General features: G+C 44.1%; 2 protein-coding genes across 3 annotated transcripts in view; one reads left to right on the top strand and one right to left on the bottom strand.

Annotated features, from left to right (window-relative positions):
- Positions 1-4,386: 4,386 nt before the first annotated feature.
- Positions 4,387-25,925, bottom strand: part of AGFG1 (ArfGAP with FG repeats 1) — an 89,801-nt gene continuing 68,262 nt past the window's right edge. For both annotated transcript variants that reach the window (XM_078778060.1, XM_078778061.1), the window contains 3 exons: positions 8,888-9,139; positions 5,869-5,957; positions 4,387-5,581 (listed from right to left, as the gene is read on the bottom strand). In XM_078778060.1, coding sequence (XP_078634186.1) covers positions 5,522-5,581; positions 5,869-5,957; positions 8,888-9,139 — 401 coding nt within the window. In that variant the 3' untranslated portion in view covers positions 4,387-5,521. The remainder of the gene's footprint in view (positions 5,582-5,868; positions 5,958-8,887; positions 9,140-25,925) is intronic.
- LOC144891946 (uncharacterized) lies at positions 13,860-19,186 on the top strand. Its single transcript, XM_078777058.1, has 2 exons — positions 13,860-18,237; positions 18,431-19,186. The coding sequence occupies exons 1-2, from the start codon at positions 15,601-15,603 to the stop codon at positions 19,184-19,186; spliced, it is 3,393 nt and encodes a 1,130-aa protein (XP_078633184.1). The 5' UTR covers positions 13,860-15,600.

Below are 25,925 nucleotides of genomic sequence, written 5' to 3'. Positions count from 1 at the left end.
TTATACCATGACTGAAACCAATCAACCTCATCTAGTTTATACCATGACTGAAACCAATCAGCCTCATCTAGTTTATACCATGACTGAAACCAATCAACCTCATCTAGTTTATACCATGACTGAAACCAATCAACCTCATCTAGTTTATACCATGACTGAAACCAATCAGCCTCATCTAGTTTATACCATGACTGAAACCAATCAACAAGTTTATACCATGACTGAAACCAATCAACCTCATCTAGTTTATACCATGACTGAAACCAATCAGCCTCATCTAGTTTATACCATGACTGAAACCAATCAACCTCGTCTAGTTTATACCATGACTGAAACCAATCAACCTCATCTAGTTTATACCATGACTGAAACCAATCAGCCTCATCTAGTTTATACCATGACTGAAACCAATCAGCCTCATCTAGTTTATACCATGACTGAAACCAATCAACAAGTTTATACCATGACTGAAACCAATCAACCTCGTCTAGTTTATACCATGACTGAAACCAATCAACCTCGTCTAGTTTATACCATGACTGAAACCAATCAACCTCGTCTAGTTTATACCATGACTGAAACCAATCAACCTCGTCTAGTTTATACCATGACTGAAACCGATCAACCTCGTCTAGTTTATACCATGACTGAAACCAATCAACCTCGTCTAGGTTATACCATGACTGAAACCAATCAACCTCGTCTAGTTTATACCATGACTGAAACCAATCAACCTCATCTACTTTATACCATGACTGAAACCAATCAACCTCATCTAGTTTATACCATGACTGAAACCAATCAACCTCGTCTAGGTTATACCATGACTGAAACCAATCAACCTCATCTACTTTATACCATGACTGAAACCAATCAACCTCGTCTCGGTTATACCATGACTGAAACCAATCAACCTCATCTAGTTTATACCATGACTGAAACCAATCAACCTCATCGTTTATACCATGACTGAAACCAATCAACCTCATCGTTTATACCATGACTGAAACCAATCAACCTCATCTAGTTTATACCATGACTGAAACCAATCAACCTCATCGTTTATACCATGACTGAAACCAATCAACCTCATCGTTTATACCATGACTGAAACCAATCAACCTCATCTAGTTTATACCATGACTGAAACCAATCAACCTCGTCTAGGTTATACCATGACTGAAACCAATCAACCTCATCTACTTTATACCATGACTGAAACCAATCAACCTCGTCTCGGTTATACCATGACTGAAACCAATCAACCTCATATTAGTTTATACCATGACTGAAACCAATCAACCTCATCTAGTTTATACCATGACTGAAACCAATCAACCTCATCTAGTTTATACCATGACTGAAACCAATCAACCTCGTCTAGTTTATACCATGACTGAAACCAATCAACCTCATCTAGTTTATACCATGACTGAAACCAATCAACCTCGTCTAGTTTATACCATGACTGAAACCAATCAACCTCGTCTAGTTTATACCATGACTGAAACCAATCAACCTCATCTAGTTTATACCATGACTGAAACCAATCAGCCTCATCTAGTTTATACCATGACTGAAACCAATCAACCTCGTCTAGTTTATACCATGACTGAAACCAATCAACCTCATCTAGTTTATACCATGACTGAAACCAATCAACCTCGTCTAGTTTATACCATGACTGAAACCAATCAACCTCATCTAGTTTATACCATGACTGAAACCAATCAGCCTCATCTAGTTTATACCATGACTGAAACCAATCAGCCTCATCTAGTTTATACCATGACTGAAACCAATCAACAAGTTTATACCATGACTGAAACCAATCAACCTCGTCTAGTTTATACCATGACTGAAACCAATCAACCTCGTCTAGTTTATACCATGACTGAAACCAATCAACCTCGTCTAGTTTATACCATGACTGAAACCAATCAACCTCGTCTAGTTTATACCATGACTGAAACCGATCAACCTCGTCTAGTTTATACCATGACTGAAACCAATCAACCTCGTCTAGGTTATACCATGACTGAAACCAATCAACCTCGTCTAGTTTATACCATGACTGAAACCAATCAACCTCATCTACTTTATACCATGACTGAAACCAATCAACCTCATCTAGTTTATACCATGACTGAAACCAATCAACCTCGTCTAGGTTATACCATGACTGAAACCAATCAACCTCATCTACTTTATACCATGACTGAAACCAATCAACCTCGTCTCGGTTATACCATGACTGAAACCAATCAACCTCATCTAGTTTATACCATGACTGAAACCAATCAACCTCATCGTTTATACCATGACTGAAACCAATCAACCTCATCGTTTATACCATGACTGAAACCAATCAACCTCATCTAGTTTATACCATGACTGAAACCAATCAACCTCATCGTTTATACCATGACTGAAACCAATCAACCTCATCGTTTATACCATGACTGAAACCAATCAACCTCATCTAGTTTATACCATGACTGAAACCAATCAACCTCGTCTAGGTTATACCATGACTGAAACCAATCAACCTCATCTACTTTATACCATGACTGAAACCAATCAACCTCGTCTCGGTTATACCATGACTGAAACCAATCAACCTCATATTAGTTTATACCATGACTGAAACCAATCAACCTCATCTAGTTTATACCATGACTGAAACCAATCAACCTCATCGTTTATACCATGACTGAAACCAATCAACCTCATCGTTTATACCATGACTGAAACCAATCAACCTCATCTACTTTATACCATGACTGAAACCAATCAACCTCGTCTAGGTTATACCATGACTGAAACCAATCAACCTCATCTAGTTTATACCATGACTGAAACCAATCAACCTCATCTAGTTTATACCATGACTGAAACCAATCAACCTCATCTAGTTTATACCATGACTGAAACCAATCAACCTCGTCTAGTTTATACCATGACTGAAACCAATCAACCTCGTCTAGTTTATACCATGACTGAAACCAATCAACCTCGTCTAGTTTATACCATGACTGAAACCAATCAACCTCATCTAGTTTATACCATGACTGAAACCAATCAACCTCGTCTAGTTTATACCATGACTGAAACCAATCAACCTCATCTAGTTTATACCATGACTGAAACCAATCAACCTCATCTAGTTTATACCATGACTGAAACCAATCAACCTCATCTAGTTTATACCATGACTGAAACCAATCAACCTCGTCTAGTTTATACCATGACTGAAACCAATCAACCTCATCTAGTTTATACCATGACTGAAACCAATCAACCTCGTCTAGTTTATACCATGACTGAAACCAATCAAACTCATCTAGTTTATACCATGACTGAAACCAATCAACCTCGTCTAGGTTATACCATGACTGAAACCAATCGAGTTTAGACCATTGCCGAAACCAATCGGGTTTAGACCATTAGCGAATCCAATCGGGTTTAGACCATTACCGAATCCAATCGGGTTTAGACCATTAGTGAATCCAATCGGATTTAGACCATTAGCGAATCCAATCGAATTTAGGCCATTACCGAATCTAGTCGCGTTTAGACCATAAGCGAAACCAATCGGGTTTAGACCATCACCGAATCCAGTCGAGTTTAGACCATTACTAAAACCAATCGGGTTTAGACCATTACCGAATCCAATCGAATTTAGGCCATTACCAAATCCAGTTGAGTTTAGACCATTACCAAAACCAATCGGGTTTAGACCATTACCGAAACCAATCGGGTTTAGACCATTACCGAAACCAATCGAGTTTAGCCCATTACCAAATCCAATCGGGTTTAGACCATTAACGAATCCAATTGGGTTTAGACCATTAGCGAATCCAATCGGGTTTAGACCATAAGCGAATCCAATCGAATTTAGGCCATTACCGAATCCAGTCGAGTTTAGACCATTGCCAAAACCAATCGGTTTTAGACCATTACCGAAACCAATCAGGTTCAAACCATTAGCGAATCCAATCGGGTTTAGACCATTAGTGAATCCAATCGGGTTTAGACCATTAGTGAATCCAATCGAATTTAGGCCATTACCAAATCCAATTGGGTTTAGACCATTAACGAACCCAATCAGGTTGAAACCATTAGCGAATCCAATCGGGTTTAGACCATTACCAAATCCAATCGAGTTTAGACCATTATCAAATCCAATCGAGTTTAGACCATTACCAAATCCAATCGAGTTTGGACCATTACCGAAACCAATCGGGTTTAGACCATTATCAAATCCAATCGAGTTTAGACCATTACCAAATCCAATCGAGTTTGGACCATTACCGAAACCAATCGGGTTTAGACCATTATCAAATCCAATCGGGTTTAGGCCATTACCGAATCTAACTGACTTCAGAGCTCAGACCATTAACGAAACCAATGAACCTCATCTAGTTTATACCATTAACCAAATGAATCGACTTGAGAGCCCAGCCCATCAGGTATCCACCCTAGCCTGTTGACAGATTAACTCGGGAAAATGATAGTCTACCGGGCAACCTCAACATCCAGCCCATGTTCACAGTATATAATCTGCCGCACACCAAGCAACCACAGCAACTCAACAGCAAGTGTTTCTCCTTTGGTTTTACAACGGTCAAAGCAAATCCAAGCGGAACTCTTCCGTTCACCCCGCGCACAATCGCTCGCAACTTCACCGCAACGAAACAAGGAGCAACAAAGCCAGCGGTTCCATGCACAGCAAAATGGCGTGAGAAGCACGGCATGCAAAGTTTACGAAGAGAGGCCGGGAGATGGAAACTCGGTGCGAGCATGTCGTTCAGGAAACGGCAGTCTCAATACGTCGGTGATGGTTGTTGCTCGTGCTTTAAAGGCCTAACACCAATTTAATAAATACTTGTTCAAGTGTAGATATTAAAATTCATTTAGGAAGAAGTTCTAATAATTCATTTAGGAAGAAGTTCTAATAATTCATTTAGGAAGAAGTTCTAATTGAGTGCTACATACGCAGTGCGAGCCTGTCTTTTGCATACTACCTCAAAACAAAACAACGCCAACTAAAGGTTTTCCAAAGCTTCAGGTACAATCATGACAATCAAAGAAAATGGGGAAGGAAGGGGAGTGTTATGATGGATGAGATGAGTTGCAATGCAGCTTGCGTTTGATGCAAGATGCCTTTTTCAAACAAGGCCTCTGTCTCCACTACGAAAACGTCAGTCCGATGCGCACAGCACTCCAGGAATCGAGACCGGTCGAGTAACCCAAGAAGAGAAGAGATTGTGAGGTGAACGTTGCAAAGCAAAGCGGTTCACTTTACCAGCCAAATGCTGCTAACGCTAACTCTCGCATCATATTTCCAATACAAGGGGGTCGTGTTGGTAACGTGAGTCAAACACTGACTGGTAACCAAGAGAGGTCGGTGGTGACCAAAGGAAAGATGAGTCGGGCTCGAGATTCCTTTGCCGTACTCCTTCGAGTCGATGCCGATCCAAACCCCGAGAGGGCCCAGTTGAGGTTGGTTTGTACGACCTCACAGAAATGGGTTTGTCGAGGTACTGCCGGCGGGATAAACAGCCCCCGCCGCACCAGTCTGCGGAGAGAAAACATCCACGGAACACGATCACCCTTCAAACTGACCTGAGCTTTCATACCAGGCAAACTTCTTCCAAACGTGATGAACAAGCATCCTCGTGCCAAAAAACACGCCCTTATGCTTAGCTGAGGAAATAGAATCAATGAAGGCTTTGCAAGAAACGTAATGGCAAACACACTTCAGTCACAGAAAGTTAAATCAAAGTGACGTTTTGTGTTCGAGTTGAACATTTTTGGAATTCAAAATCACAAACCCCAGCCAAGGTGGGTAAAGCATCGGCCTACCATGAATGGGTTGGTGGCGATGCCAGCAATGGGCTGTGCAAACGGCACCGAGGCGGCCTTGGACTGCGTGAACGGCGTGTATGGCGTACCTGCACACACGGGCATGGCAGGTATTCTCAAGCACTGATTATAAAAAACATCACATGACCCTATAAGCACGACGTGCTATCTGTACGACTTGGTTCCTCCTCAAATACACTTCTCGCTAATCAAGTTGACTTTCCTCAAATGTATGCGACACATTTCATTTTTACGATAATCAAAGTTACAACTACAATGTAGAATTTTTTTTGACTTACACCCAGGCCGAGACGATGGCAGAAATATTTGCTAGAATTTACTGGAGGAAACATTGCAGTCGAGATGGAACATAGCCTCACCTGGTATTTAGAATAAAAAACACAATGGTGGCCTTCATTTAGATAGCAAACACGAGGGTGACCTTCATTTAGACACAAAACACGAGGGTGACCTTCATTTAGATACAAAACACGAGGGTGACGTTCATTTATATACAAAACAATATGGTGGCCTTCATTTAGATACAAAACACTATGGTGGCCTTCATTTAGATACAAAACACTATGGTGGCCTTCACTTAGATACAAAACACGAGGGTGACCTTCATTTAGACACAAAACACTATGGTCGCCTTCATTTAGATACAAAACACGAGGGTGACCTTCATTTAGATACAAAACATGAGGGTGACGTTCATTTATATACAAAACAATATGGTGGCCTTCATTTAGATACAAAACACTATGGTGGCCTTCATTTAGATACAAACCACAATGGTGGCCTTCACTTAGATACAAAACACGAGGGTGACCTTCATTTAGACACAAAACACTATGGTCGCCTTCATTTAGATACAAAACACGAGGGTGACCTTCATTTCGATACAACACAATATGGTGGCCTTCACTTCGATACAACACACTATGGTGGCCTTCATTACACTATGGTGACCTGTGATCTATGTGGTGACCATTACTATGGTGACCACTATGGTGACCATTACACTATGATCATTACACTATGGTGACCTATAGATACAAAACACGAGGGTGACCTGACCTTCATTTAGATACAAAACACTATGGTGGCCTTCATTTAGATACAAAACACTATGGTGGCCTTCATTTAGATACAAAACACTATGATGGCCTTCACTTAGATACAAAACACAATGGTGACCTTCATTTAGATACAAAACACTATGGTGGCCTTCAATTAGAAACAAAACACTATGGCGGCCTTCATTTAGATACAAAAGATGATGGCGGCCTTCATTTACAGATACGAAACACTACGGTGGCCTTCATTGACATACACAAAACACTACAGTGGCCCCGGTTTAGAATATAAAACTACGGTGGCCCAGTTTAGAATATAAACACTACGGTGGCCCAGTTTAGAATATAAAACTACGGTGGCCCACTGGCCCAGTTTAGAATATAAAACACTATGGTGGCCCAATTTAGAATATAAACACTACGGTGGCCCCGTTTAGAATATAAAACTACGGTGGCCCAATTTAGAATATAAAACACTACGGTGGCCCAGTTTAGAATATAAAACACTACGGTCGCCCAGTTTAGAATATAAAACACGACAGTGGCCCAGTTTAGAATATAAAACACTACGGTGGCCCAGTTTAGAATATAAAACAAAACTACGGTGGCCTAGTTTAGAATATAAAACACTACGGTGGCCCAGTTTAGAATATAAAACACTACGGTGGCCCAGTTTAGAATATAAAACACTACGGTGGCCCAGTTTAGAATATAAAACATGACGGTGGCCCAGTTTAGAATATAAAACACTAAGGTGGCCCAGTTTAGAATATAAAACTACGGTGGCCCAGTTTAGAATATAAAACACTACGGTGGCCCAGTTTAGAATATAAAACTACGGTGGCCCAGTTTAGAATATAAAACACTACGGTGGCCCAGTTTAGAATATAAAACATGACGGTGGCCCAGTTTAGAATATAAAACACTAAGGTGGCCCAGTTTAGAATATAAAACTACGGTGGCCCAGTTTAGAATATAAAACACTACGGTGGCCCAGTTTAGAATATAAAACTACGGTGGCCCAGTTTAGAATATAAAACACTACGGTGGCCCAGTTTAGAATATAAAACACTACGGTGGCCCAGTTTAGAATATAAACACTACGGTGGCCCCGGTTTAGAATATAAAACACTACGGTGGCCCAGTTTAGAATATAAAACACTACGGTGGCCCAGTTTATAATATAAAACATGACGATGGCCCAGTTTAGAATATAAAACACTAAGGTGGCCCAGTTTAGAATATAAAACACTACGGTGGCCCAGTTTATAATATAAAACATGACGATGGCCCAGTTTAGAATATAAAATACTGCGGTGGCCCGGGATTAGAATATAAAATACAATGGTGCCCCAGTTTGTCGATACAAAACACTACGGTGGCCCAGTTTAGAATATGAAACACAACAGTGGCCCAGTTTACAGATACAAAACACTACAATGGCCCCAGCGTACATATACAAAACACTACAATGGCCTCAGCATACAGATACAAAACAGTACTGTGGCCCAGTTTACATTATAAAACACTATGGTGGCCCAGTTTAGAATATGAAACACAACAGTGGAGCAGTTTACAGATACAAAACACTACAATGGTCCCAGCGTACAGATACAAAACACTACAATGGCCCCAGCGTACAGATACAAAACAGTACTGTGGCCCAGTTTACAATATAAAACACTACGGTGGCCCAGTTTAGAATATGAAACACAACAGTGGCGCAGCTTACAGATACAAAACACTACAATGACCCCAGCGTACAGATACAAAACACTACGGTGGCCCAGTTTGTTGATTGACCTCAATTTGCAGTTTTGACCTCTGAGGAGATGGCCACCCACAATTTTCCTCTTTATATAAGGATATCTTGCTTGCCAATGCGTCACAGAGGTTCCTACAGGCTCAAGATGTCCTGTACTAGTTTTGAGTGAACGCACCGTTCTGCTGAAGAGCAAATGGTGAAGGCTGAGCATAAGCGATGCCGGACTGTTGCGGTAATGCCCCTGCCGCCGCGGAGTAGGCCTGAGTTTGAGGCGTGTAGACGACGGCATGTGCAGTCCCCGTGAATGGTCCCGCGGCTGGCTGGAAAGTCCCGGTGAAATGCGTGTACGCGGATGGCACAGGCTGGGTTGCCCCGTAGCTCGAAGGTATGCTCACGGAGACGCCCGCGTTAAAGGGGGCCGCAAATCCTGCCAAAAGAGGTCATTAAAACAAAAATTGTTTGTGTTAAAGCCTAAAGGTCAAGGCACGCAAAGTAGCAGAAAGAATAAAATTAATTAATAAAAAAATGCAACATGCTTTATTTATTTGGGAGAATTTTTTTTTTTTAACCTTCAACAAACATCGAAATATATAATTAGGCAAAAATGGTTGTGATTTTCCCTCTCAACCTTCATGTCCCCCACAATAATACCCTCCGACAACCACCACCAAAAACTCCCTCTTTCATCTCAACTTCCCTCTTTTCGTAACCACCCACTCCCCACCATCCCGATACATTATGCCGATGCAACACAAGTGTGCGTGCGTGCGTGCACGGCGATTCATGCAAGAGGCTTCATTCCGTTCCGTTCCGACTCCCAAACTCAGTGTCGGCGGAACAACATGCACACATACAGGCGCTCATGGGGGAACCGTTTGTGTTGTTTGTACATTTTGTCAGGTTGGGCGTCACGTGCTTTAGATGACATCACATCGGGCTTTTTTTCCCCCCACGGAAGCGTACCTAGCTGTCAGGTGTGTGCATTCGCCATATATGTAGTCACTCTCTGTCAAAAGTGAGATGCAAACACGTGACGTTCACTGCGATTTTTATTTTTTATTTTTTTGTATGCAAGGTCGAGGCTCGTGAAAGGGCTAACATTAATCGCACAAAAAGTCAAACCGACACATAAAACACAAAATAAGGGGAGCGGTAGACAAGATGGGGAGAGAGGGGGAAGGACACAAACACAACATTTGAGAGCAGGGACATCGAGATATCTGTGGGAGGGAGAGGGCTTGGGGGGAGGTGGGAGAGGTATAAAACATATGGACACTGCAAGGACTTCCAGGAAAGAAGTTGGAATTTAAAAAAAAGTGGATCTGGGGTGAATTCGCGGGGGTAGAAAAGATCAAGGTTTTGGATGGGGGAAGATAAGAGATGGTGGTGAACAGCTGTTTGTGGTGAACAGCATTTGCATGATTTGCGCCGACACGGGCATTCAGTTTGCAATTTTAAGTTCCACGTCGGTTAGATTCGGCAATTTACCGTCCTGGCTGTGCCAATCGGCCACAATTTACCGTCCTCGCTGTGCCAATCGGCCACAATTTACCGTCCTCGCTGTGCCAATCGGCCACAATTTACCGTCCTGGCTGTGCCAATCGGCCACAATTTACCGTCCTGGCTGTGCCAATCGGCCACAATTTACCGTCCTGGCTGTGCCAATCGGCCACAATTTACCGTCCTGGCTGTGCCAATCGGCCACAATTTACCGCTTGAAGGTAAAAGCACCACGAAATGCTAACATTGGCATATCGGTCAGAGCTTGGAGCTTGAAAAAACAAGCGTTACGCCTAGGTCCCCCGTCGGTGAAGTGATGTGAGTTGACAAAGTGGAAGACGCAAGGCGGCCATCTTGGATTTTGATGTGGCGACCCAATTTTCAATAGCGTTCTTCCTTATGCCTAGATACACCCACACACCAGATCAGACGTTAGTGGTTCGTTTATTTTTCAAGATATTTCGCTCACAAGGATCAGACATATATATGGTGGCGGCCATCTTGGATTTTGACGTGGCGACCCAATTTTCAATAGCGTTCTTCCTTATGCCTAGATACACCCACACACCAGATTAGAAGTTGGTACTTTGCTTATTAGTCCCCTACCGGTGTACACCAGAGGGGACTATAGGTTTGCACTCCGTCCCTCCGTCTGTCCGTCAGTCAGTCAGTCCGTCAGTCCGTCAGTCCGTCACGCAAAGAACAGCTTTCCGGACTTTTTTCCTAAACTCTTAAAGCTAATGATTTCAAACTTGGCACATGGTTTCGTCATGATAAGTTACAGATCAAGTTCGAACTTCACGACGTTTCGATCATTTTTGACAAAGTTATGGCACTTTGAACTTTGGTAATTTCCCCAACAGTTTTCCGGACGATAGACTGCCGGCCGGGGACATGTATTGCAGCGCAATACTCAGAATGCTTGTTTGTCAAGATATTCCGCTCAAGGTTCAGACATACATGGCGGCGGCCATCTTGGATTTTGACGTGGCGACCCAATTTTCAAAAGCGTTCTTCCTTATGCCTAGACACACCCGCACACCAGATTCGAAGTTGGTACTTCACTTATTTTTCAAGATATTCCGCTCACAAGGTTCAGACATACATGGCGTCAGACATACATGGTGGCGGCCATCTTGGATTTTGACGTGGGTTGTACCCACACACCAAATTAAAATTCGGTCCTTCGCTTACGCACGCACAGACACACGTCCGCATGCACGCACGCACGGACGGACGGACGGGAAAACCATAGTCCCCCTTTCGCTCCGCGGTGCGACGGGGGGACAATAAACACTCCTGTGGGTGTCCACGGGCCAGACGTCGGCGCAAAGATTCACGACTGTGCAGGTCGTTTTGCAGAGGCCCACTTTCATTCGCCATCGATATATCATTCATTACACATCACCACCCATTCAGTGAAAAATGGCTGGTGACCGAGAAGGAGGGGGCCAGTGGGAGGTAAAATGTAAATATTTCATCATCACACCACAAATTGTACCAACATGGTGTTGGCAGGCCTTTAATATCCTGTGCTACATCATTTATCCATGGAGTACCTTTAGCTCATCTGTTTTAACCATTCAAATCGCTTGCACCAGCCGCCGAGGTGTGTGCACTCACCTTTGAGCAGTCTCATGGATGAAATAAACAGGTGGTTGATCGAGGTATGCAAACTGTCGTGGGAAGCGAGGAGAAGACGACATTTCAGACGTCAAACATTCGTAAAAAAAAATCGTTATTCCTCTGACGAAGTGTTAATGTCCGAAATGTCAGCTTATCCTCATTTCCCACGGTGATTAGCATACCTCAATAAATGCTCCGTTTATTTCATCCGTTGTTCTACCTGTCCGCTGACGCAGAAAGAGACTAGCATTCATGAGCAAGACCAGGTCTTCGTCCGAATCCCGACCCAGCTGTAACCCATTGGTCTGGACTTTCACAGGAAGGCCAAGGCTTCAATGTGTGTTTCGTCCCTCGGATGGATGTAAAGCTGGGCCTGCATTAGTTGGTGGACGTTAAATATCTCATGGTGTGATTCGCAAAGAGTAGGCGAGCTATCGCTGGCACCCGAATGAAATTGTGTCACAAAAAACAGTCTCGGAGCGGGAGGCTGCAACTCCACAATGGCTTCTGATTGAATACAGTCGTGGCCAAAAATATTGGCACCCTTGCACTTTTTTCATATAATGCACCATTTCTTACAGAAAATTGTTGAAATTAAAAAATATTTTGGTATCCACATATGTATTTATTTAGTTAACAGTGGAACAAAACAAAAAAAGCAGAAAAAATTACTACATCTTAGCTTATTCCACACAGAAATCCTAAAATGGCCCGGACAATATTATTGGCACCTTTTAGAATTGTTAGAAATAAATAGATTTCAAGCAGGTGATTCTACTTTACTTTGGAATTGAACTCACCTGTGGTAAGTTGCAGGTACCTGCAATATAAAAAAATCACTTATTCAACCAGTTTGAATAGAGAAAAGGAGTCATTCTGCTGTTTGGTGTCACTGTTTGTACCGCAATGAGCATGGAGAAAAGAAAGCAAACCAGGAAATTGTCTGAGGAGGTCAGACAGAAGATTGCAGCTAAGCATGGACAATCTCAAGGTTACAAGTCCATTTCCAGAGACCTTGATGTTCCTGTGTCCACCGTACGCAATGTTATCAAGAAGTTTAAGGCCCATGGCACTGTAGCAAACCTCCCTGGACGTGGCCGCAAGAGAAAACTTCATCGAAGATTGCAGCGAAGGATTGTTCGAATGAGGACAAAGCACCTCAATCAACTGCCAAACAGATTCAAGCTGACCTGCAGACACAAGCTATGAAAGTTTCAACTTGCACCATCCGTCACCAACCAATAAAAGGGGGTTCTATGGTAGAAGACCCAGGAGGACCCCACTGCTGAGACAGAGACATAAGAAAGCCCGACGGGAGTTTTTCAAAACACACCTGAACAAGCCAAAATCCTTCTGGGAGAATGTCCTGTGGACAGATGAGACCAAATTAGACCTTTTTGGTAAAGCACATCATCTCTATGTTTACAGAAAACAAAATGAAGCCTTCAAAGAAAAGAACACCTTCCCTACAGTCAAACATGGAGGAGGTTCAGTGATGTTCAGAGTTGCACTGGTTGCTTTGAATGTATGCATGCCATCATTAAATCAGGAGATCACCAAGGCATTTTGAAGAGCAATGTTCAACTCAGTGTCAGAAAGCTGGGTCTTCGTCGATGGTCATGGGTCTTGCAGCAGGACAATGACCCCAAACAAGCTTCATAAAGCACCAAGGAATGGTGCAAGACAAAACGCTGGACTATTCTGAAGTGGCCAGCAATGAGTCCAGATCTAAATCCCATTGAACACCTGTGGGGAGATCTGAAAACAGCAGTTGGGAGAAGGCACCCTTCAAATGTGGGAGAACTGGAGCAGTTTGCACAAGAAGAGTGGGCCAAACTGCCAGTAGAGAGGTGTAGGAAGCTCGTTCATGGCTATAGGAAGTGCTTGACAGCAGTTATTTTGTGTCTTGAGTGTCAATAATTTTGCCAATGCCATTTCTTTTTGTGTTCTGATTTGAAAGGATATATTCACTTCTGAATAAAAAACAAAGGTTCTGAAATATTAACAGTGAAAGAAAGAATTGTGGAGACCAAATACTTTTGTCAATTTCAACTTATTTTTAGACAAAATTGTGAGTTATTTGAAAAAAGTGCAAAGGTGCCAATAATTTGGGCCACGACTGTATGTACACGTGTTCATGTGTGACAAAGACTCATTACATCAAGCCACAAAGCCATCGTACAGATCAAATGAAACAACACAGCAGACTGCAGTCCAAAAGCTACATCTGCAAGATAGCGGGGCAGCTAAGTGCCAAATATCAGTACAATTGTTCAGATTGTGGTAAAAGCACCAAATTTCGTACAGTTCATCTTGAATACATAATAATCGATTTCAGATATAGTGCCAAGAAAAAAATCCCCCTGGTGGCCATATTTGGCCAAAATCCAAGATGGCCACCAGCCGAGCCGTGAATTTCTATTAAACCCGATATTTTCTTTAATATTCAAGCTACAGACATGAATAAAACATCATTTTGTATGTTTTCAGACACAAGGAATCCAATTACAGCATTAATTCTTTCATAAAATGCATATATTTCAGCATAAAGGGCATGTTTATGTCGAAATTGTCAACAATCGACGAACAATTGACCGGATTACAATTTGGAATATTCACGATGACAACAGTCGGAAAGGTGAATGCTTACTTTCTAATATGACTATTAACTGTATTCAGAAACAATTATTTTCTCTTTTCTGTCAGGTCTACATGTATGGCGCCAATGATGCCATCCAGGTGTTAAGTCTGAACCTTCGGAGCTCCCACAATGTCGACACGGAAAAAGTGTAAGCTCATTGAACATGAGAAGCTGTCCTCACCTCGAAACACACCAGGACCTATTGATTGGACAATATGTGTGCTGTGTCAAGAACGTTCGACTGCACCACTTCAGTGTCCTGCACTATCAAAACGAACAGATGTGGGAGCTGGTTATGACACATTGGCTGACAATTTGAAATGTTTTCATGACTTGCGGTGGTGGCTATAGATATATCACAGCTTGATGAGGGCGATTTGCAAATACGTTGTCCAAACATAGTGCCAAATGGCATCACTCCTGCCGCTTGAAGTACTCTGCTAGTAGGCTGACAAGACTACAACCGGTGGAACCATGCACCAGTCAGAAAGGAGATGGTCCTTATATGCGTCGACAAGCTAGTGAAGATAAAAGTAGTGATACATGTTTCTTCTGTGACATAATGGGAACAGAAAGTAGTCCGCTGCACGAAGCAATGACGTCAAAACTTACACAACGTGTCAATCACTGTGCTTTCAAGCTACAGGATCAAAAGCTAATTGCCAAACTTAGTGCGGGTGACCTAGTGGCACAGGAAGTGAAATACCATTCAGCATGTCTGGTGAAACTGTACAATGCTAGCAACAGGAAAGTAGAGGAAGAACAAAACCAGAGCCCAGATGGACAGGCTCACGGTATAGCTTTGGTCGAGGTAATTGGCTATATCGAAGATATACGTTTAGCTGACAAGACCGTGGCTCCAATATTCAAATTGAGTAATCTCCTGCAGCTGTATACGGATTCGCTTACGAGGGGTGGACATATCGGGCCGTATAAACTCTACACGTCTGTAAGAGAGACTCCTTGCCCATGTATCAGGTCTTCACGCGTACAGGCAAGGTCGCGACATCCTTCTGACATTCGAAGAGGATGTAGGACTTGCTCTGAAAGATGCATGTTTGGATGACTTCGATGATGAAGCTATTTGCATAGCAAAGGCAGCACAGATTATTCGCCGAGACATGCTGAAGAAGCACACATCACACTTTGATGGCTACTTTGAAAAAGGATGCCAGGAAGATGCTGTACCAAAGTCGTTGGTAGCACTACTTGGTATGCTAATGGATGAACCCAATATAAAGAACAAGGCATCAGACACAGTGAGACAAGCAACTCTGAGTCTCGCTCAGCTGTTGCAATACAACAGTCATGTGAGAAGGCGCCAGGAGTCCACCAATTCGCATCACTGTAAGGACAGAGAGACCCCACTGCCTGTTTATATTGGCCTGATGATCCATGGACATACGCGTAAACGTGAACTGGTGGATATACTGTTTCATCTCGGCTTGTCAGTTTCATATGACAGGGTTCTTGGCATATCGACAGAACTTGCCATCTCAGCGTCTGAGCAATATCAAACTGATGGGGTTGTGTGTCCACTTGTCCTGCGTAAAAATATATTTACAACTGCTGCAGTGGACAATATCGACCACAACCCCAGCTCAACTACAGCATGTGAGGCCTTTCATGGTACAGGAATATCCCTGTTTCAAAACCGAGCAACAGCGTCTGATGGTATTGTACGTGAACCAGCCATTCTGCAACCAACGTCTTCAAAAACACAGATACCGCCACTTCCGGACTCGTACACAACTTTGACACCAGTTACACTGATCAAGAAGGATCCCATTGTTCCATTGCAGAATGGTCCACTAACATGTGACAAAGAACTTGTGAAATCTGCTATTGACTGTGAAACTAAATGGCTGAACAATACCCAAGACCTTATCACCAAAGAGCTTCAGAGCACAGATGAGCCAATATCGTGGGGTGCGTTCCATGCAAACACACTGGAAAGTCCAAGAAACTTTGATGTCACAATTACATCACTGTTACCGTTGTTCTCAGACGATTCCAAGTCTGTCGCCATGATCCGTCATGCAATGGATGTTGTAAAATCTGCGGTTGAACTTCTGAATTCTGGTCAGGTACCAGTGTTGACAGCGGACCAGCCTCTGTTTGCAATTGCAAAGCTGATCCAGTGGAACTGGCCAGATGTGTATGGAGAAGAAAAGTTTGTTATTCTGCTTGGTGGACTCCACACAGAGATGGACATCTTGAGAGTCCTTGGAAAGTTGCTGGATGGAAGTGGCTGGACACATGCGCTAACCCAAGCAAACGTTGCCACAGCAGGGACGGCTGACTCATTTTTAAAGGCGTCACATGTTACAAGAACGAGGCATGCCCATCAAGTCACTTCTAGTGCATTGTCAATCCTCATGCGTAAAGCTTACGACACCTACACGTGTGAGGAAATAGAACCATTGGCCTTTGACAAGTGGTGCCTTAAACAAGCTGAGATGTCTCCACAGTTCCAGTACTGGCTGATCATTATACGATTAGAGCTCCTCGTTTTGGTGTATGTGAGGTCCATTCGTGAAGGGAACTTCGCACTCTACGTCGCAGCCCTAGAAGCAATGGCTCCCTGGTTCTTTGCCCTTGATCAAACACACTATTCCAGATGGATTCCCGTTCATATTCGGGACATGGTTACACTGCAGGACAGACTTCCTGATGTAGCGAGGCAGTTTGAACAAGGTGACTTTGTGGTGCACAAAACAAATCGTCCATTCTCAGCTCTTGCCATAGATCATGCACACGAACAAAATAATGCGGTCGTAAAGGGTGATGGTGGGGCGGTTGGTCTTCTGCAAAATCCACGAGCACTCCTACGGTGGATGGTAGCAGGTCCTGAACTGGCTCAGGTTGTACATGGCTTTGAAACAGTTGCCCTCGAGAGCAGTACTTCGAAGAACAATCTTAAGCATCATGAGCATACGCTGTCCGCACAGGTCTCCTTTGCAAAAGAGGTCACGACGCTCGTTCAAGTAATTGATGACATGGGATATCCATTCACAGACGAAAGCGGGGACTTGCTGGTCTTGGATAGCCGAGATATTGTTGATTCAGAAATAGCGGATAACGTGCGCTCCATAGAGAATTTGGGCCAGCAGCAGTATGAGCAATATGTCAAAGAGCGTATGTTAGAGAGAACAACCCCTATAATGGATCCCATCAAGAGAAACAACATACCTTTGTTCAGCCGACCACCACCAAAGGTCTCATCTAAAGCAACACACCTATCATCACTTAAAAGTGACTGTGCACTGTTTTTGAGACTCTACATAGCTTCTCAAATGCGCGAAGGGGACCTGGAAAATTTATTCAGGCACGAGAACCACGCGTATCCTCCTTCTCTGTCACAGCTTGGGAAACTCCGGTTTGGGACAAAAGCTGACCTCACGGAATGTTTAGAAAAGCTATGCAAACCCAGTGGAGAAGCCCCTGTAGCTGATGTTATCATATTGGATGGAGCAGCAATCGTCAACATGTTGAGACCAGTAGGGACCAAAACCTTCCAGGAATACGCTACCCTAGTGTTTCTGCCGTACATCAAAGCACAGCTACGAAACGTCTCGAGAGTCGATATCGTTTGGGACATGTACATCCAAGGGAGCCTTAAATCCACAGCTAGAGAGAAACGAGGCAAAGGTATTCGGAGACGTGTAACAGCAGCAAACACTATTCCAGGAAACTGGCAGGAGTTCCTGCGTTTGGACAACAACAAGATTGAGCTCTTCGAATTATTGGCACATCAGGTATTACCGTCACCAATCACCATGCTTAATATAATTCTTAATATATGCAAATAATTGTACATAACATTTAATATACAATGTAGTTTCATTAACCATGTTAGCAAGTGTGCGTACTACTGATATACCAATGCGCTATACCAATATGAATCTATAATCACTAATACTTCTTTACTGTCGCTACTTCTAACCATAGGTGGTGGAAAATCTCTCCACAGAGAAGGAAGTGTACACGACATGTGGAGAGAATGTGTTGTGTACTCGTGTGAATCAAAACGTATCGGCTATGGCACCTTGTTCGCATGAAGAAGCAGACACGAGAATGTTCGTCCATGCAATGGATGCAGCAAACCGAGGACATCGCAGAATTGTCTTGCGGACAGTCGACACTGATGTACTTGTTCTTGCCGTCTCCAATGCTGTACGTCTTGAGAACACGGAGATATGGGTTGCGTTTGGCACAGGAAAGCATTTCCGGTACATCCCTGCTCATGAGATCGCCACATCGTTGGGCCATGACAAAGCAAGGGCGCTTCCAATGTTTCATGCCTTCACTGGTTGCGACACCGTGTCATCATTTGCGGGGAGAGGAAAGAAGACTGCTTTCGACATTTGGAAATCATTCCCCGAGGTCACTCCAGTCTTCATCACTCTTACGGAAACGCCATCAAGTTTCAACGAAGAGTACATGTCAGTTTTAGAGTGCTTCGTTGTACTGCTGTATGACAGGACATCTTCAGAAACCAGCGTAAGTGCAGCCAGGCAACACATGTTCAGTACCAAAGCTAGATCTCTCAATGGTATACCGCCAACAAGTGCAGCACTGTTACAACAAGTGAAACGGACAGTCTACCAAGGTGGACATATTTGGGGACAGTCACATGTGCGTGTTCCAGAGGTGCCTTCCCCAGATGCATGGGGGTGGAAGAAGAACGCTCTACAAGCTACATGAATGGGAACCACTGTGGACACTACTGCCTGAAGCAGCAATGTCTTGTTCCGAGCTGATAAAGTGTCATTGTGTGAAAGGTTGCAGGGGACAATGCAAGTGTGTCAAAGCAAATCTTAAATGCACAACACTCTGTCAATGCAGGGGTGATTGCGACCACAATGAAGGCAACTGACTGTTGTTTGTAAATGATGTAATGATATGGCGTTTTCATTCGCTGGTCGAATGTAGCCTACTGCAGTATTAGTAGTAGACATCATCATGTTTCAGTAGTATTGTCATTCAGTTGACATGGGTGTATATAGTTAATGTATTTGTTGTCTATCATGTCTATATACAACATGAACTGGTCAATTTATTGTTTATTTCAAGATCTTCCAATGTGGGTAATTGTGTTTTAATTCTAGTCTGATTTGTATATCAGTTTTATGGTATCGTTCTTGCCAGCAGTCAGCTATAGTGGCTACTGGTATACTGGTATATCATATCAAGGTGCTTAATAATCTGTTATAATGTGGAATGTCAACCACACCCAACTGCAGTCAGAAGTAGTTGCTTAGTGATTTTGTGTTCTTACTTCCCAATATATTGCATTGCGATATTTGTTTACATTTTTATTTATGTTTGCTTCTGCTTGTACATCATATGTTACTATGGTGACAATGCATTTATTTTAAAACTCAACCATGTGGTAATTCCATGTAAAGTAATTTTACTTTTCATTTAATGTGAAATGTTTTAATATTGTTCATTTTTAAATCTCATTTCACATGCATCAGTGTACTATGTGCATAATTTAATGGTAGCGATGTATTGTTGTGCTAAACTGTTGGCAGGTGGAACAACAGAGCGATTCGGTTACTAAATTACCATATTATAAATGATGTGTACAATTACACCTTCATGCATTACATATATTATTGCAAGTAAAAAATACTTAGAATTTATATTACTAGGGCATTGCCCGTACTATATCTATATCTAAAATTATATCCCCCCCCTCTATTTACATGAAATGGTTTGGTCCAAAGCGAACGGCTTCCGGAGTTTGGTAAAGAAATCGCCATCGCGTGCACAAACGCGCAGGAAAGCGAATGAATCGCAAATTCGTTTTTATTAGTTTTAAAACATAGTTTAACGCCAACATAGCGCCAACATAGTTTGCAAACGTGAAATAAATGAATACGCTCTCAAATGTGCCATCCGAGGCAGCGTGTGTCCGCCACGTTCGGCACACGCGATAGTTCGCTGCTCTCTGATTGGTTGAATCGTTTTTTGGACATAGCTCGGTAAGTAATTGTCCGATTAATATGAAACCTTGAAAAGGCACATCCTCGGGTCCCCAGCAATATACCTGGCAAGTTAAAAGTATATCGGACCCGTGGTTGTCGAGAAACAGCGGTCACAGACAAACGTACAAACGTACAGAGATTACTGGAATTATAGATAGATGAGTATAATACACCCATGTTGTGATATGATATCACATCACATTGCAAAAAAATTTGATATCACATCAAATTTTTCACCGATTTCAGATAATTTGGCACAAAAAAGCCCTTTATGTTGAAATAAATGTATTTCATGAAAGAATTAATGCTGTAATTGGATTCCCTGTGTCTGAAAACATACAAAATGATGTTTTATTCATGTCTGTAGCTTCAATATTAAAGAAAATATCGGGTTTAATAGAAATTCATGGCTCGGCTGGTGGCCATCTTGGATTTTGGCCAAATATGGCCACCAGGGGGATTTTTTTCTTGGCACTATATCTGAAATCGATTATTATGTATTCAAGATGAACTGTACGAAATTTGGTGCTTTTACCACAATCTGAACAATTGTTTCACATATCTGCCCCGCTAAGACTGTCTATCCAAGAAACACCAAATATTTTCCTGGTATCGCGTATCGCGTCTGCAGCGGTTCTAAAGTAAAATGATAAGTGTTCGTGAACCACAGGCCCAAGGATAGACGAGGAAGTTCAAACGCATAAGGTTTTGTGGTCGCAATGTCCGACACGATTTATGTTCCAATCAATGCACTTTCTCAACTCCTCAAAGTGTTTCCTAAAAATGATGTTAAGTTCCCGTTACCATGGACGTTCTCCACCACTCACACCACGTTTCATGGTGGAGATCGGGTATAACGTACCCAGGCATTAATCCCAACAAAATGAGGCCGGAGTCCTCGCATGGATGACACAGTACAGATAATACAAAAGTGTCCGACGCTCACCCGTGTAGGGTGCCTTCTCCCATCTGAGCGTACAACTCACGGTCCATTCATCTACTGACAGCCGTAGAGTTTTTCATGTTGCGACCGCAATTATTTGAAGTTTTTTTTTTAAAATAAGGTTCAGCAATTCTCAAACTCCAACCACGACTTTGGCACCAAGTTTTCCAATGCCAGGATGAGGCAAAGCAAAGGTCCTACTGCACCAGTCCACTCAACACGACCGAGAAGTCCCGTTTGTTCGTGCCCACCAGGTCTCGTCGGCCGGGTAGTGTAAGCACGACCTCCCGTGGCAGCGTTCGCTCGGATCTGCCATATCAATGACAAGGAAGGAGTGTTTCCCTCGAGGCCTTGAATAGAAAAATGGCCATAACACTCATCCTCAAACAAGACCAAAAGTCTAACAGCAGCGTAGCCGGGCTTGTAAAATATTATAAACCACAAAAACACATGATTAGCTTTTTTAACAGTCGCTGGTGCTGTTTGTAACATTAAACAAAGAAATTTGGAGGAATCCAGACATCCATGAGGTAAGTTTTACTTACAGAACTGGTGGAAGATCTACTGTAATCTATATACCCCACAAGGGTTGGAGGTGTGCTCATTTACCAACCAGCTAGCTAACGCTTGCCAAGCCAGCCGTTCCTTAAGGGTTTGGAATGGAGTGCTTGCTCAAATGCTTTAACCACTTGGTAATCTCTCCACAGGAAACTTGGTAAATGAACACACCCAATGTTCTTGAGACCCGACCATAGATCGACTGTAATCTATATACCCTAAAGAGGAATGACCCTTCCTGCCGAACTCGAAGTGAGCAGGTGTTTACGCCATAATCTACGTAATGACGTAGCATGACGGCCGGACACAAAACTTCCGCTACTTTAATACAGTATGTATGTAAGATTGTATGTATATATATTGTTGCGAATATGGAATTTGGCCTCCATATCCGCTTGTAAATATTCCCCTATTTCCCCAATACTCCCCAACTATCCCCAATCCCCCATTCCCTAGTCCCATTGTCTGTAAACAACACTCTGTAGAACCGACCTTCCCCTTTTTCCCCCATTAAATGTCGTGCCCAGGTCCACCGCATCACACGTAGACAACTTTCGGACATCTTGCTAGTTATTCTTAGTCTATGTCAGTTAAGGACTCGTTTCCATTAATTCCGACTCTTCGTTGCACCAGAATGTGATTATATGGCACCAGTAGTGAGTTTAGGACCTTCCCATGCCTCCTCCCGTCTTCTTCCCCAAACAACAACAACAACAACAACTACAACTACAACTACAACAACGGCGCTGCGCGGAGGAGTGTGCGTCCTCACACCGGCTCGGTTAGCCGCCATTGACGATGCGCTCCGACGGGGTTACCACGAAGGGGCTCCTTGTCAGCCCCTCGTCAAGGGCGGAGCCGGTAACCCCCCCCCCCCCAGCACGCACCCAATGAGAAGCAACGTGCCGATTCCATCTGGGGCGGAGCTAGCGAGCCGAGGGCGTGTCACTCCCCGCCGGATATACGCGGCCACGTACCGGACGTGACGAGAGATGCGCCCCGAGCTTGAGAAGACAAGAGAGCCACCTCCGAGCGCTGAGAGACCTCCTGCATCTTTTGGGCCGCGCTATCCTGTCCCTGAGCACAAGGTGCACCTTGTGCTGGCCATCGAATACCCGCTTTCCTTGCCGTCAATCCCCGTGTGAGTCAGTTTTTGTCCCGTTTATCTGTCGTCTGTTGGGGTTAATATAAGAGTGTGCCTAAGTGCTTGTCTTTCTATGCTGTACCTCTCATCCCTGTAATCTGAACCTTCCGCACTAATATAACCTCCTCCGGAGGTCTTGAGAACCGTATCCCTGGTGTCGTGTCATTTTAATCCCAGCCGTGTGTCTTTTCCTTCATTGATCTAGCATAGCGCGATTAGTCAACGTTCGGGTATAATCGGGTAACTTGTGCAGACGTGGTCATACCAAACCGCTCGGTAAATAACATCTAAGCCGCGTCTGTAACATTTGGTGTCGAGGAGTGGAATTCGGACCCGGGACTAAATTTATTAGGCCCAAATTTGTAGTAGAATCGATTCGGAGCGCGTTTCCCGCGCGAAATTATAACGGCGAAATTTGATTTTGTTATACGGAAATAAAAACCCGAATTTTGAAAGTCGCGCTATGGCAGACCAAGACAGCTGGGGTCCGGTAGGGGAGAGTGAGGCAGGGCCGGTCCAGGACCAAATTGAGGGACGCGAGGAGAGCGAAGCAGTGAGGGCGGCAGGGTCGCAAAATAGCGTTGTCACGCACGAGGTGGCCACGGCGTCCACGCCCGCGACCGTGGCAGCGCCCCTGGTGGATCCGAACCTTTTTATGTTGCAAATGAGGGCCCTTATGGAACAAATGGGTGAGCGATTGGAGGGCCAAATGGGGGTAATGGGGAACCGGATGGATGCTCAGAGTGAGCAAATGAGGGCTGATAGTGAGCGATTGGAGGGCCAAATGGGGGTAATGGGAAACCAAATGGGGGTAATGAGGGACGAAGCGAGGAGTACCGGTGAGGGGTTAGACAATAATTTTAAGGGATTAGACAAGAAATTTGGGAAGTTAGACAATAATTTTGAGGAGTTAGACAAGAAATTTGGGAAGTTAGACAATAATTTTGAGGAGTTAGACAAGAAATTTGGGAAGTTAGACAATAATTTTGAGGGGTTAGACAACGGGATAAAAGAGGTGAGAAATGGGTTAATAGGGTTAGAAAACAGTATGGAAGGCAAATTGAGGGACATGAGGGACCAAGCGGAAAGGGAAGTTAACCAAATGGGGCAGCAGATAGAGGGGGTCAGAATGGGGGTAGAAGCCAAACTGGATGCTCACAGGGAGGAAATGGAGCAGATGAGGGTGGCATCTGGGCAGGAGATGCAAGTGATGGGAGAGGAGATCAGGAGAGGAGTGAGTGAGGAGGTCGGAGGAGTGCGCGAGGAGGTGAGGCACTGTGAGGAGCACATGGAGAAGGAGGTGAGAAAGGGGACTGTAAAGTTACAAGGGGGCATAGAGGACCTGACGCAGGAGGTGGAGCAGCTAACAGAGGGACAAAAAGAACTAACGGACCAGGTAAAGAAGAACACAGCGGTAATAGGAGGGTTAAAAGCGACACAAAATGACCTAAAAAATGACTTGGTAGCGACGAAGAGGGAATGTCAGATGGTACGTGAGGGACTGACAACGAGGTTGGACGAGGTGATAGAGGTAATGGAGACGAAGGACCGGCAGGTGAGGACGCACATGGAAACGGTCAAGGTAGCCTTGGAGGACGAGCTTGAGGAGACGTACCGGGGAATAAAAGAGGTGAAGCACAAATTAGAAGAAGTGGAAGAAGGGATGAGCGAAATTAAGAAGCGACGGAGAGGGGATAAGAAAGAGATAAAAGAAGAGATAAAAGAATTGGTCCGAAGTCTGTGTTTGGATCGTGATGATGTGCTCATTAACCGGATGAGGGATTCGTAGGTGATGGAGGAGAAGCGAAGAGGAAGAGGACCCGGTGTAAGTGGTGACCAATATGGTCGTGCGTATGATGCGCCAGGGGATTTAAGAAGCTTGGGGATTGGTTTGGATCCGGGTGTTCGTGAAAGGCCGTTGGTGAAGTGTGCGACAGGTCTGGTGTGCGAAAAAGGAGGTGTGCGAGAAAGTCCGACTCTGGGGTGTGTGAGGAAAAAGTGCGTGCCAAGGAGTGAGGGTGCTGGCGAGAGTGAGTCGGTCGTAGCGCGTGTGCGAGGGAGCACATGGAAGCGCGGTGTGGTAAGTGTTACAGAGGGTGTGACGGGAGAGTGTGCGCAGGAGTGTGCGCGAGAAAGGTGTGTGACGGACAGGTGCATGGGGAAAGAGTGCGCTGTCAAAGGCAAGGAAGAATGCACGCCTGTGGTGAGTGTTACAGAGGGTGTGACGGGAGAGTGTGCGCGAGAAAGGTGTGTGACGGACAGGTGCATGGGGAAAGAGTGCGCTGTCAAGAGTAAGGGTGAGTGCACTGTCAAGAGTGGAGGTGAGAGTAGTACGAGTGACAAGGAGAGTGAGTTGGTTGTGACAGGTGAGCGAGGATGGACACCTGGAATGGAAGGATGCACACCTGGAATGGTAGAGCGTGAGTGGGAATGCACGCTGGAATTGGTGGTGAGGCACGTGGTTGGGTGTGCGAATGAGGGCACACCTGTGATTGTCACAGAGGAGGTGACAGAGGAGGGGGCGCGAAGAGGTGTGTTGGTGAGGTGTGCGACCAACGAATGTGTGCCAAGGTGTTCGGTGGTCAGGTGTGTGACCAAGGCTGTGAGTGGAATGAGAGTACCTGGGTGTGTAAGGAAAGGTACGACGAGGAGCATGGAGACGGCTGGATGTGTGAGCAAGGAACGGGCTGCGGGGTGTAAGAATCCAGGTGAAGCATCGACGGTAACCAGGTTAGAGGTTAGGTCGACTGTTAGCCGAAGCGGGCCCTCGGTGCGTGCCGGGCCTCGCTTTGAACGGCCGCGTCC

The sequence above is a fragment of the Myxine glutinosa genome, chromosome 5, assembly GCF_964187855.1.
Source record: "Myxine glutinosa chromosome 5, kmMyxGlut1.1, whole genome shotgun sequence".
NCBI lineage: Eukaryota > Metazoa > Chordata > Myxini > Myxiniformes > Myxinidae > Myxine > Myxine glutinosa.
The sequence above is the reverse complement of the archived record's forward strand: the minus strand, read 5'-3'. Positions and strand labels throughout refer to the sequence as shown.